The 14,062-nt window shown below is 33.5% G+C and overlaps 2 protein-coding genes across 2 annotated transcripts in view; both read right to left on the bottom strand.

Moving 5' to 3' along the window:
- Positions 1-4,848, bottom strand: part of LOC111416840 (uncharacterized) — a 31,053-nt gene extending 26,205 nt beyond the window's left edge. Inside the window, exon 1 of the mRNA XM_023048942.2 lies at positions 4,709-4,848. The gene's annotated coding sequence lies outside the window, so the exon portion shown is untranslated. The remainder of the gene's footprint in view (positions 1-4,708) is intronic.
- A 5,925-nt stretch (positions 4,849-10,773) lies between these two features.
- Positions 10,774-13,393, bottom strand: LOC111416839 (secernin-3). The gene is made up of 7 exons (XM_023048941.2): positions 13,312-13,393; positions 13,002-13,151; positions 12,620-12,810; positions 12,361-12,560; positions 12,201-12,307; positions 11,326-11,658; positions 10,774-11,271 (listed from the first exon to the last, which is right to left on the bottom strand). Exons 2-7 carry the CDS (start codon positions 13,149-13,151, stop codon positions 11,068-11,070), a joined length of 1,185 nt encoding a protein of 394 aa, XP_022904709.2. The 5' UTR covers positions 13,312-13,393; the 3' UTR covers positions 10,774-11,067.
- Positions 13,394-14,062: the final 669 nt, after the last annotated feature.

The following is a 14,062-nucleotide window of genomic DNA, read 5'->3' as shown; positions in this document are numbered from 1 at the left end:
AATAACCAAAATACATAATTACATGGTAACATAAAATGTTTTCGAAGTTAATAATAAAATAATAGCATACACTGCGGAGGTGCTGGCATACACAGCGGAAACTAAAAAGATGGTACGTACCAACGAAATGGCGATTTTGAGAGCATCTGGAAACACGTTAAGGGATTAGAGAAGAAACAAGGAAATTCTAGAGGATGCGCGACGTAAGATAAACGCACGCTGGAGACTCTGGAATGAGCACGTTTCACGAATGGAAAGGAACTGACGGCCAAGATCGCCAGATATTGCAGGCACAATAGATGGATACAATGGCTTCTATAAAGCCGCTTATTCAAAAGTTACAGTAATTTCATCCCATATTAACTACCGGAAACTTTTAAGCAATTGTCTACTGTACCACTAAGAGCCACTTTTCCAATCTTTCTGTTAGGCTAACCAGAAGATTGTTGCCGTTAGTACTGTTTTGAGCACTCTCATTGGTTAACAACTGGAGTTATCTGTCCGATAAATTTAATAAGAACATAGTAAAAGTTTCCTAAAGTCCTTCATTTCCATTCCGATCTTGGTGCTTTGTTTGACATGAGGTTTCTATTTAATTTACTATTGATTTCAATATGCACATTAAACTTATTCACGTTAATCTCGTTCAGTCTGTTGAACATTGCTTCAACATTCTCGGAAAACACGCATTGCAACTTGCTTCATCGAGTAAAGTATTCAAAGAAATTAATGAATCGTTTAGAAATCAGTTAAATCGCTTTCTTAACACTTTAAGCACCAAGACCACATGAAAAGTGGTCCAAAGCCGTATCTACACGCAATATTGAAGACACGTGTAGAGACCAAACCCATAACACTTCGTTTATTTGATTTGATAGATACATAGTTTCAAAAATTGTTTGCATGACTAACTCGATTATTTTGACCATGTGGCGATAGCATTGTTCATAATTTTGACAGAGTAAATTCAGGATGTAAGATCAATGTATCGCAAGGAGATCTCTTATAAATCTTTGAGCACTTGATCACAAACACTTTTTCTACATCGTCATGCTTGACTCTTGTGATACATTTTATGTCCATCGCTGGGAACGGAAAGTAGAAGCTTGAAAGTACATGAAAGAAACAAATTTCATTTGTGGGACTTCTTTTGTAGCTTAAATTTAAGTTCTACACTCAGCGGCAAAAAACACATCACCTAAAATGATGACCAGAGCGGCACCACGGGCTCCAACTCGTCTCCCTAGCATATTCCACATGTGTTCTATGAGGTTTAAGTTATGGTGCATGGACAAGAAGTTATCACCAATAAATGGGCTGTAGGAAACCACGTGTTCAGCCAAAATTTTTTCAATATACCGAGCCACGTTTAGATTGCCCTTGATAAAGCAAAGCTCCGTACGTGCTTCGAAATAGATTCCTCTTCAAACCATTACAGATCCTCCCTAACGTTCTCCTGCTCTGCATTGGTCGACGCACTTGCACTAGACGATTTCTTATCACAACTGTTGTGGTATGTCGATTTAGTAACACGGTCGTTGGAATATATCATACGGGGTTGTGTGGTGTGTATTCTTCCTGAACCAGTTCGTCTGATGAAGGTACCAGTTTGCTGAAATCTTTGAATGGCGCGACAAACCGTACTCTGTATCGCGCCAAGAACACGAGCAGCATAACGAGTGCTGCGTCCATCTTCCAAAAGACACTGCCTGAGCAACTTCTGCAGGACTTAAAGGCACTTCAAGGCAGTCAACGACGTTAACAACACTAAACTGAAATGCTTTCGTCAATTTTCATGAACCCAGTAATCAACATAGCATGCAAGCGATTATAGTGTTACGTAAAGAACACATACATAAATTCATATGTAAGATAAGTGTTAACTTTACGAATTATTTTTGTCCACAGTTGGGGTTAATAAAAAGTAGTTATTGCGATGTAACGAGGATTACGATATAATAATAATAATACTTTATTCCTCCATTTTACAAAGAAGCGTAGAGTGCGTCAATTTAACAATAATTACATTGTAATATAATACAAATTGAATTCAAACATTAAATTGGAAAAACATTTCAATAGCATACATGGGACTTTCTGTGACAATAGCTCTCAGTTTTCTCAGGAATCCTGGAACTGGCTGGATCTTTGTACCCTCCGAAATGTGAATGTAGATCTTGATACTGAGTGCGTTTTTGGTGGCACCAGATAGCAGTTCACCTTCCCGCGTGTGTCTCCATGAGATATTTCTCTCTCCTCTGGATGTGATATTTAATTTTTTGAAAAATTCAAAGTAATTCTTCCTAACCAATACGGCATATTCCAGAATATAAATTCCATACAAGGTAGGTATTTATATTTTATATTGTCAATTGTTGCTGGTTTATCAGCATAAACCAATGACTTAGCGTGGTCCCACAAACCACATCTTGACCAGATCAATGTCATCCATGTTTTCAAACAAAAAATCATTTATTATGGTGCGGTAACGATATCCATTGACCGTAACGCGAGCTCCGGCTTTATTTTTGAAGAAATAAGGTCCCATGATGCCACCAGCGTGCAAACCACATCAAACGGTGCATTTTTCTGGATGTAATGGAGACTGTAGGGTCTGTTGTGGATTGGTTTCACTCCATATGCGGAAATTTTGTTTATTAACAAACCCATTAAGCCAAAAATGAACCTCATCGCTGAACACAATTTTGCGATAAAACATCCGAGCAGTTTCCAACTATTCTAAAGCCCAATCGGCGAAAGAACGATGCATATGATGGTCTCGTGGCTTTAATTCCTGCACCAGCTGGATCTTAAACGGGTGTAGTCCAAGAGCTCCAATTCCTGCGACTGACGACGAATCGATAAACTTGGATCTTATTCCACACTTTCGTTTACAGCGGCGAGATTTTCTTCAGTACGCACATTCCTTCGACGTGTTGGTGTTATTGCATCATTTAGAGAGTATGTGGTATGAAATCTATCGACAGTTCGACGGATGGCTTGTTCAGATGGACGATTATGTGCGCCATACAAATCACGAAGTCGTCTATAAGTTGTGCGAATTGATTACTGATTTTCAAAGTAAATCTGGATAATTTGGTAGCGTTGTTTAAGCGTCAATCTATTCATGATGATTTGCCAGAGTATACCGGTCATAAATATCAAAAAGTGATCGCAGTATGACAGGTCATTTAACAGTTAACCCTTTCGTAAGTTCTATCTGGCTTAAAATAACAAGTGTGTACAAGCTTCTTATCAATTTTTGCAAGATTCGATATGAGTGCTATTGGACGATAGTTATCACAGCAGGACTTGTCTCCTTTTTTATAGATTGGGATTATTACTATCTTTTTCAACTCCTCTGGAATAACCTAACGATCCCCATTTTCCAAAATGTTAAAAAAGAAAATAAATATTAGTAAAATCATGTTTTGGCCAGTAATTTGAAACTTCCTAACACTGTGGCGCGGCATGGCCGCGAATATACAATATTTGCCTCACTCGTTCAAGGCCAAATCTAATAAAAAAAAGTAAATCAAACAAAACGTGCGATTATCATTAACTACACATAGATATACAGGTTGATTAGATAAGATTCATACTGAAAAATGGGCTAACATAAGAAATTGTACGTCAACACGATAAATAAACAATCAAGTTCAATTTTGTTGTGTGAAAATTAATTATAAATTAATGATACGGAGCAGTGAAAGAGAAGGAAGATTGTGCGCATCGCCAATGTGACAAGTCCGCATCCGCAAGGATTCGAAAGATTGTGTGGCGCAGTGAATCGCGGCGGCAGCTCTAAATACGTCCAACTTCCTGTCTTAAATTACAAAGAAAACGACGAACGGAGAGAAGACATCTTCGGGCAGCCGGCGCCCAACCCCACAGCAATTAGTACAACCATCTCTTCTACATACGTACACATTTAATTAGTGAAGTCAACGGTGCAATAAGCATCTTTAACCGCGTTCCACTAAAAATAGATTTCATATTTGAGGACATAAAAAACTAGAAAACGAAGAAAAAACTTGATTAATTTTGATAAGATAAAATTGTATGCTTTATAAATAATGAAACAATAAAGTTGTTTTAGTTCCAAACAACATTGATAGCCCCATTATAAAAAAGAACAAACACAAATATGGTTTTAGCTTTCCAACTGAATCAATTTAGATATCTTTGAAAATTCCGAACATATCAATTTAAAAATAAACTTTTTTTATTTTGATATTTGAGTAGATCTCCCACACTAAAAAATAAAGGTAATCTGGTAACAGTGTGATTTAGATTCCACACTCAACAATAACTTAAGTTTCTTATAATTAAACAACAACCCAAATCTCAATACCTAAATATGGTTTGTAGGTCAACGGTGTCCCCAAACAAAAAATTACCAAACTAACAAAAATCATTCTCGAAACAACAACGTTTTACAAATGGAAACGAGTCATTAAATACGCAAAGAAAACAAGGTAAATTAGCGGCAAAGGGAGCCGACGTAAACAAACTGAGACAACAACCCAAATAATCCCTTTATGTCCATACAATGTGTGAGAAAGAGACGAAATGAACGTCCGTAGGTCGTAGATTGAAGCAAGTTCTATCTGGAAAACCCACCCATGGTCATTGATCTCTGTTTTGCATCGTATCTAGGTTAGATTCGGTTGCGGGGCTTCCGAAATTTGTATTGATAAGTACTCACCTCCATGTTCCGGTTCTTAATTTATCCGGTTGTCCAAGTAGAAGGTCGTTTTTTTTTCTTGTTAATGTATGTACGACCGTAAGAACTTGCCGTCGTGCACTGACACAACGCACAACCGCCATGCAACGACGGCCTGCGTCGACTGAGTAAACTAAACTGTAGGAGGAGCCGCAAACGCCGCCAACTGTCAAAGGTTTTCAGTAACCAATATCGAGTAGGCCACGATCAAAAGAAACCACAAAAAAGTCAAATAAAAAGTTATAACTCCATTAAAATATTTACCTTAGAATTAACATTTAAATTTCTTCGAAATACTCATAAATCCTTCTTAGAAATCCCACTTATTAACAACTTCAACTTAGTCCAATTTGATTTAGGTGTGAATCTGTGTCGACGCGTCTCCATCTGTTGATCGATTTTAAAACCGTCAATGTAAACAGGGTTGCCACTTTTTTATTTTAATTAATACAAAATGACGGTCATCAATTGTATTATTAATAGTATTATATACTAATTGCTTAATTAATTTTGTTGAAATTATTGAATTTACTTACTTCGATAAACTTATTACGCCATCAAATTATCAACTTCAATCTGACCCAATTTGATTTTACTTGAAACTCAACCTGAAATTTGTGCTGCCATCTATCGACCAATTATGAGAAATTAACATCGTAATCTGAGTCACCTTAAATTATTTTAATTTATAAGAAAACAATTACTTCATTAATTTTAAATTTTAAAGTACTTAAAGCAAATAAATTTTAGTTAATAAATTATATTTTTTTGCACCGATTTAATAATAAAACTTGTCATTGTGTTGTTGAGTCTCCATCTATCGAATTAATTTGAAATTAATTGGGTTGCTCTCGTTTCAACTTAAATTTTTAAGAAAAGATAACCAAGATAACGTCGACGACATAAAATATCTCTCTGGTAGAATACTGCAGGTGACCATCATCTAAACTCACACAATGAAAACCATATATCATCAACAAAACTATTATACTAAGAAAGACTCAATAAGAAAATAGAAGCTGCCTGACAAAAAATAAAATCAAATATACTCAAAACCACCGAAGAGGCTGTGAGAAGAAGAATATTAATCAACCATACCAAATAAGAAAAAAATGGTTTACAAATGAGGTCAAAGAACTGGCAAATGAAAAACGAAAGGTATACCTAAAATACAGATCCTAAAGCTTAACACTAGAATATAAGGCTGTAAGAAATGCAGTCAACAACAAGATCCAATACATCAAGAGAGCGCATTGGGAAAAATTCTCGGCAGACATGAAACATGACCTTTACGCAGGCCAAAAGAAGGTTTGGAACATGTTAAGAAACAGGAAAGAAAACAATCAACGAACATATAAACATAACGAAAATAGCACTAAATGAATGGGAATAACACATTGTCACCTCTACTGTGCTGACAACAACACAGCAAATCTTGATCCCCAAATTGAAAAATCGTCTACGACGAGCTGCACGTATTCTTTAAGAAAATTGTAGAGTGCAGGAGGATACCGACGGAATGGAAAGAAAGTGTGACCATTCCAGTGTTTACGAAAGGAAGACAAAAAGATCCAGCAAACTATCAGGAATCACGCTATTAGTTTCAGTCTTAAAGCTATTAATAAAAATCCTGGAAGAAAAAATATCTTCTCATGAGTTAAGCGAAGAACAGGTCAACTATAGACGCCATCTTTGCAATCAGACAGGTCGTGCAAAGATCTATAGAATACAACAAAACAGCATACATGTGTTCCATAGATCATACGAATGCTTTTGACCGCGTAACACTTCCAGACGTTGTGAGACACCTCAACAAGAAAAATGTGCATCCAGATATAAAAAAATAGTCAAGTAAAATACGGACCCAAATACAAGTGGAATTCAGAAAGACACGAAGAATACCTTTGCAGATAGAAATAAGACAATGCGATAGCTGTTGATCTCGGAGATCGAGGACAAGCTGCAGAGAATTCTCTTTCAATTTGAAAAAACCGCTACCAAGTACTACATGACGATATCAGTAACAAAGTCTAAAGCACTATGCATATCGAAAGAGCCGAGAACATGCAAACTGGCGATATATAATAAACCGGTCGAGTAGGTGAGCATCACAAGTAGCAGAGACCTCCGCAAAAAAGTCAAGGCTCAGACAACCAAAGCAGCCTTAATATCGGGGCATTTGCGAGATATAATATGGCGAAACAAATACATGATCATGCAACGTAAAATCCGCATATACAAGACCTGCGTAAGACCTGTTATGACTTATTGAGTATTGCTTAACGTTCTGAAAATTCCATATAGCCTTATATACAGGTATACTAGTTAAGCAGCCCGCTCGTATGAGTAATTTCAATTCAATGAGTTACAACCATCGAAGATTGCTCGGGTGATAAGGAAGATAATATCGCGCTTTAGTATGCCCATTTATCACCTTTATCAAGTAGGTGAAAATGTTCCTTCACCTATAAATGAACTAATAGAAGTAATTATCACATTATGACGATTGCATGACTCCCTTAGGGATACTATTCCAATCCCAGTAAATGCAGGATTTTTTAAATTCGTGATTTTTAGGTTTAAAACTTTTTACAAAAGTGTATACTGAAATTTTCATCGTTTCAATCTCATTATGATCCATCGTAGTGTTTGTATCAAACCATTCCATGACGCTAATAGGTCGTTTAGCCTATGGCCAGGTACGTTATTTAAAAGATAAAACGGTTTCGGAGGAAGATTATTACTTTTCAAAAAGAGTTTTACTGCAAAGACAAAATCGTTATGAAACCATCTGCTTTGTATTGTTTTTATCCTGTATGACTAGATTATTAGCATGCTAATTAAATGCTCCAGGAGTTCTCACTTTCCCTACAAACAAATGTGTACCATTATAATTAGCATAAGGTATAACAGTAACCCTGTCTTTGTCCATTTTTCGTTTAGTAAAACTTTTCGGAACAACCCACTTTCACCGCCACGACTTAATCGGGAGTTAGATTAAAATCATCCGTTTTGTTTTCTAAACTTTTCATTACATGGAACAACAGTATACAGATGTCCCACATAAGCAATAAAGTACATAAATGGCATTAAGGAGTCGAGATACGCAGTTCTTCTTTAGACAAAAGTTGTAGGAAATTAAGCACACTATAAACGAAAAATATTTTTATACATACAGGAATGACGTACTGAAATAAACATGTTATTTTAAATGGAATTATATAGTTTTTATTGCTTATTCTGATTCTACACATACAATTAAGTTGACTTTGATAAGACATGTTGATACCTAGTGCTTTTAGTTTTTGAGTTATTTTAATTAAAAGCTTTTATTAGCAATTAACACTGTGTCCTTCAAATTTGAATTTCTTGGCGACTGATCGAGCTAGAAAGTTGAAATTTGTGACAGTTGCTGCTTGAAAATCTTTAAATAGAGGGTGTTCAAAAATGTAACTACTGTTTTACCATATTCAATTGCAAAAAAGTCGAAAATTTTAAATGGAACACCCCATATTTGACTAGTTAATCAGATACAGAATTTAATTCTCTACAAATCTTCAGTACATGTCCCTATACCTATCAGTTGTAGTTTTTGATTTTATGACAGTTCATTTTTTCATTAGTAGGCCATGAAATAAGATGCTAAATAATTTTCAACCAAACTTTATTTATAAGTGTTCAAATCTCCATCTGTGCTTTATGCATAGATGAAGCCGATTTACGAATTCGGCTTGCACATTATCTAGTGTTTCAGCAGAGATGTTTCTAAAGCTTTCCTTTATTCTATTCTTCATATCTTCTTACGTCATTGGAATATTAGCTACCACTTGGGTTTTGACATATCCTCAAAGGAAGAAGTCGTGGGAAGTTAGATCAGGTAATCTTGCTGGCCACGGTATTGGACCTCCACGACCGATTGTCCGATTTGTCTTCTCCCAAATCGATTATCTTGCATATCCGATATTTAAAAAGTTTTGAAAAACATCCCTGAAATAACGTGCAGGTGCCCCGTCATATTGAAATATCATTTTTTTAAATAAATATCATAATAAAGAAATATAATATGCTTTATTATTACTATGTTGGTTTACTAACCCGTTACTTTTAAAAGTAGCTTCATCACTAAATAAAATTGATGATACGAAAAGAGGGTTTTCATTTATTTCATCTAAAGTTGTCGTACAGAAAACTACTCTGTTAGCAAAATCATCTCCATGAAATTCTTGGTGGTAGTTGTGAAGTTTTATAATTCAGTTTAGTGAGCTTTTACTCATATCTGTTGCTCTAGCGATTTGTCGTGTACTCACATGCGGATTCTCTTACAAACTTAATAAAATATTTAGTTCGCTGTTCTCTTCTCGAACTACATACGACTTTTTGCGACGTTTACAATATCAGTTCATTATCGAAACATCGCCTGCTCGGAAGTCGGGCATTTGGATATCTTTCACGATATACTCTTTGAGCAAGACGAGTATTTCGTTGACATTGTCCCAAAATAAAAACCATGTTTACAAATTCGTTTTTTGTATAATTCATAATCTAGCCAAAATCTAGCATTAACCAATAAACAACTAGACTTCATAAAAATATTACATTTAAAAATTCGTTTGGTTGTTTTTTTTAATTTGGATCAAGTCAACGCTTATCACCTGTGAAATTACAAACAATTATGGCGGCATCACTTGAAAGCTGTCAAATGCATATATTTCATGGCCTACTAATAGAAAAAATAAATAAAATCTGCCATTCTTTGCATGATTTTGATGCATTCCGCTCTATCTCAACAACTGCAACAGATAGGTATAGAGACATGTACTGAAGATTTGTAGAGAATTAAATTCTCTAGCTGATAAGCTAATTAAATATGGGGTGTTCCATTTCAAATTTTCGATTTTTTTGCAATTGTATATGGTAAAACAATAGTTACATTTTTGAACACTCTGTATGAGATAGACCGATGTAGCTAATGGCGCTCTATTTAAGGATATTCAAGCAGCAACTGTTACAAATTTCAACTTTCTAGCTCGATCAGTCGCCAAGAAATTCAGATTTGAAGGACACAGTGGTAATTGCTAGGTATCAACATGTGTTATCAAAGTCAACTTAATTGTATGTGTAGAATCAGAATAAGCAATAAAAACTATATCACTCCATTTAAAATAACATGTTTATTTCAGTATGTCGTTATGGAACATCCTCAGTATGTATTACTGACTCCAAACAATAGACTGCCTAAGTCTGACGTCACAGAGATGGGCGGAGCTTATACTGAGTCCAAACAATTTCGTTGCTAACGATAAATCGCCAAAAAGCGTCATTTGAAATGTCATCACTTAGTTTATTTTAACACTAATGAAAAATTGCATATGGTGATTTATCGTTATCAACGAAAATGCTTGGAGTCGGTATAAGCTCCGCCCATCTCTATGACGTCAAGGCTTAGGTTGTCTATTTCCTACAACTTTTGTCTAAGGAAGAACTGCGTATCTTGGCTCCTTAATGCCAATCATGTACTTTGTCGCTTACGTGGGACACCTGTATATGGAGGGGAAAAATTTTAAATATATAGCTCCTATGCATATGCTATGCAACAAAATAACAGACATGTCCTATAATTTTGCACTATAAATTTAGTGCACAACTTTGTTATGTCTCTACACTTTTCATTGAACACTCAAATCAGCTATATGCAAATCCCACTCTTGAACAATCTACTTGAATTTCATGAGATAATTATTTAAAGCATATCATATTGTTATTGGTTCCTATATGTGTATGACCATGTAAAATTTTGAACCTTGAGATAACTAAAGTGATAATGGGATATAAGAAAAACCTGTTAATTTTAAACTGTTGATTCTGTAGCAGTATTTTATTTAATATATGGAATGTAATACTCATAAAAAACAACACTTAAAAAATCGCACATACATGTACTGTCCAATAAATACTATAATATGAAATAAATAAAAATGATGAACTTATAAACTAAGCTAAGGAATGCGCAAAGGCTATAAAACCTCATGTAAAAATCACAAAATCATTAGTTAATAAACATCTATGTTGAATGTGGAACACAGCGACTTCATCTACATTATAAATATTATTAATTAATACCAAGCTAATTTTTCAAAATGTTTGCAAAAAATTCTTTTGAGCCGTTTTCAAGGTCATTTTTATCACTTTAGCCCTTACTTTACTAATAACACAAAAGGAATCTCAACTATTTTTAGCTACCTGCTTAAGCTGTTGGTAATCGGAAAAGGCAATACATAAGCACATCCGTGTATAAATTAATATAAAGAAAATTAATCTCATTAATTTCTTTTGAGGTTGACTTAACGATAGAATTTAACCTCAGTTTCAACACAATCTTTTAGCAACTCGTCTAGTTCAGAAAGATCAGAACCAGTGTTACTTAAAACGTCGTCCAATTCACGAACACATGTCGCTTCCATATTTAACAATAAATCTTGAACTTCATTACCTTTAGATTTCATTGCAGCTGAGTGTAATGAATATAAAGTATGTGGAGAAGTTTTCTAAAAAAAAATAATATTAAAATTAATGAAGAGTGGCAACAAAAATTAATTTACCTCATCTTCAGGACATTTAGTATGTTTAGAAATAGAAACGTTTGGTGTAAAAACGAATGGTTTAAATACTGATTTCGAAGGATCTGGTGTTGCAGTAAACCAATGAGCACTCGGTTTATCATTAGTTAAAGTAGAAACTTGAGCACCTTGCGTTGCACAGGAGGAATCAGCAGGACGACAAATTTCAGATTCAGTATCGCGAAGAATACAAAACATATCGGTTTCTTTAAAGTTATTTGAACCTGTAAATTTCTCCAAAAGCTTTTTACCAGCTTCCAATCGCGAGGAACAACCTTTATCAGCTCCAAATATATTTGCAAAATCAAAATCACCCTAAAAAATAAGAACAATATTGAAATTTTTTGGTAAATACTTTTGATAGAATCACATTGTATTCTTAACTTAACCATTTAATACAAAAATAGGTACAGTAAATCTTTGATATAAGACTAATATGGGAAATGGAGTGTCCATTATAGCCAAAAGTCCATTATATGATAAATTATTAGCCCTAGAGTTTAGCAGTATGTTTCTTAACACTACTCTTTTACTTCAATAAAAATAGACAACAATCTACAGCTGACTAATAACTAAAATTATTATTATTATCTAGTGCTAGAATTAATAAAACTAGAGTTACCATATAGATTATACATCATATAGATAACTCTGGGAATATCTCTGGAATAGAGCAACTTTTATATGCTAACATTTACATTTAAATATACTGATGTATTAAATAAATAACATTAATAGTATGAATTAAAAGTATTTTGTCCATTATATCCAAAGTCTGTTATTCAAGATTTTACTGTATATGTATTTACAATGGTATGTATAAGCATACAATGTAGATCTTCAATTTCTTGTATTACTTCTCCATTCCACAATCCTTTAGATTTGGCATATTCAAAAAGACCATCCGAATGTTTATCAAATTTCGTTGTAATGGTTAAAACATTAGATATATTTCTATATCCACCTTAAAAATAATTCCTTTAGTTTTAATTTTCTTTACAATATTAAATAAAATACTTTTTATTTCTTCAGCTACCCAATGTTTTCCAGATGTTTCTAAGATCCATGCTGTCGAGGGATCGGCGATTAAAAATGAATTATGATAACAAAATCCTGAATCTGTATTAGAGCAAGGTCCACCTTGTCCATATTTTTCCAATAAAGACGTTATTACATCCAAAGCTTCTAATGCAGTGGAACCACGTTCTAAACCTAATCTGTTATAATTTAAATTTAGAATCAAAATATAGATATTGATAACATTGTAACAATTTACCTGACTAAATCCATCCCCAAAAGCCTTTTAATACTAGGATCATGATCTCCATCATTATCAATAGTCCAAATAGCTTCGTTTCCTATTGCAACACCACATTCGTTAGCTCCCATTTCAGCACCCCACATCCATCCTGGTTTACTTAAGATTATTGCCTTAGAAGGAGCACCTTCAACTTCAATATAGGTACACTATTCAAAAATAAGAAAAATATTATTATAAGATAAAATTTAAAAAATCAAATTTGAGTTGGTAACATTGATATTTGACATAAAAATATGTCAAAAATGACAGATCAAGAAAATTTAAGAATAATATAAAACATAATTTTTTTTAATTAATTGAATATGAAAGCACTAACAATAAGATTATTTTTATTTACCATAACAGGTCCGTTATCATCACTACTAGGATAATAAACCACTTCTTGCACCTCTCCGTTAGGTCGATCGGAATTTTTTCCAAAAACAACTCCCATTTTCGTCAAGGGGGGTAAAACAACGAAGGTATCGCAAGATTCCAAGAAAGCCATCTAAAAAAAGTGTTAATACCAGATGGTACACAAAACTTTCTAATTTAATTAATTTAGCCGAATCGATAAAACGAGATAAATAACACGTGTTAAAGGGATTATCGTTATAAATATTTGTAAACGTAAGAGTGTTTTTCAGTTATTTTAGTAATTTTCTTACCGTGTAATTAATATATTAGCCAAAATTAATGTAAAAACCACCAAGTGACAGCGAGTTCTTGTAACGAACAGCTGACCTGAGTGGAATGAAATTAGTCATAAACGTTCGATTATTTCAATTTTGATTTATTTTGGACGTTTTTAAATTTATTTTTGATTTTAATGTTAAAATAAATATTAATAATTGTTATTTTAACGAAAATTTTTTATAAATTAGTTTTAAATAAATACATCTAATTTATTTAAAACTAATTTATAGTAGTCAATCGAACTATTTTTATCAATTAATAAAGTTTTAATTTGTTAAATTATGATTAATTAAAATTAGAAGATGTTAATTTTTAATTTACATTCTAGCAATAAAATATAAATAAATTTTATCTTTGATAACTAAAAATTATAACTCTTATCATTTTAATCCGCAGCTAAGCTCACACTGATTAGCAATTTTATTTAATCAACTGATTTATTTAAAAAGAAAAAAATTAATTATTTTTAATCCAAAATCCTTAAATCGTGGTGATTTTAGTATCCTTTTTATTTTTTGCATAACAATTTATATAAATCGTGTTTAAATCGCCTTCACGTGGAGATTAAGATTAGATTTTTGTTGAGGTTAGGTGTGTGCAAAAACTCGTGGAGCTTATTCATATTCAACCGATGATTATGGGTGGATATTGGTATCTTTATCAATGGTTATCAAACACTTTGGCAAAAATCGTTTTATGTATCTTGTTTAATGCGCATGCGTT

Source organism: Onthophagus taurus, chromosome 6 (assembly GCF_036711975.1).
Source record: "Onthophagus taurus isolate NC chromosome 6, IU_Otau_3.0, whole genome shotgun sequence".
NCBI classification, from domain to species: domain Eukaryota; kingdom Metazoa; phylum Arthropoda; class Insecta; order Coleoptera; family Scarabaeidae; genus Onthophagus; species Onthophagus taurus.
This window is presented reverse-complemented; position numbering and strand designations above follow the sequence as displayed.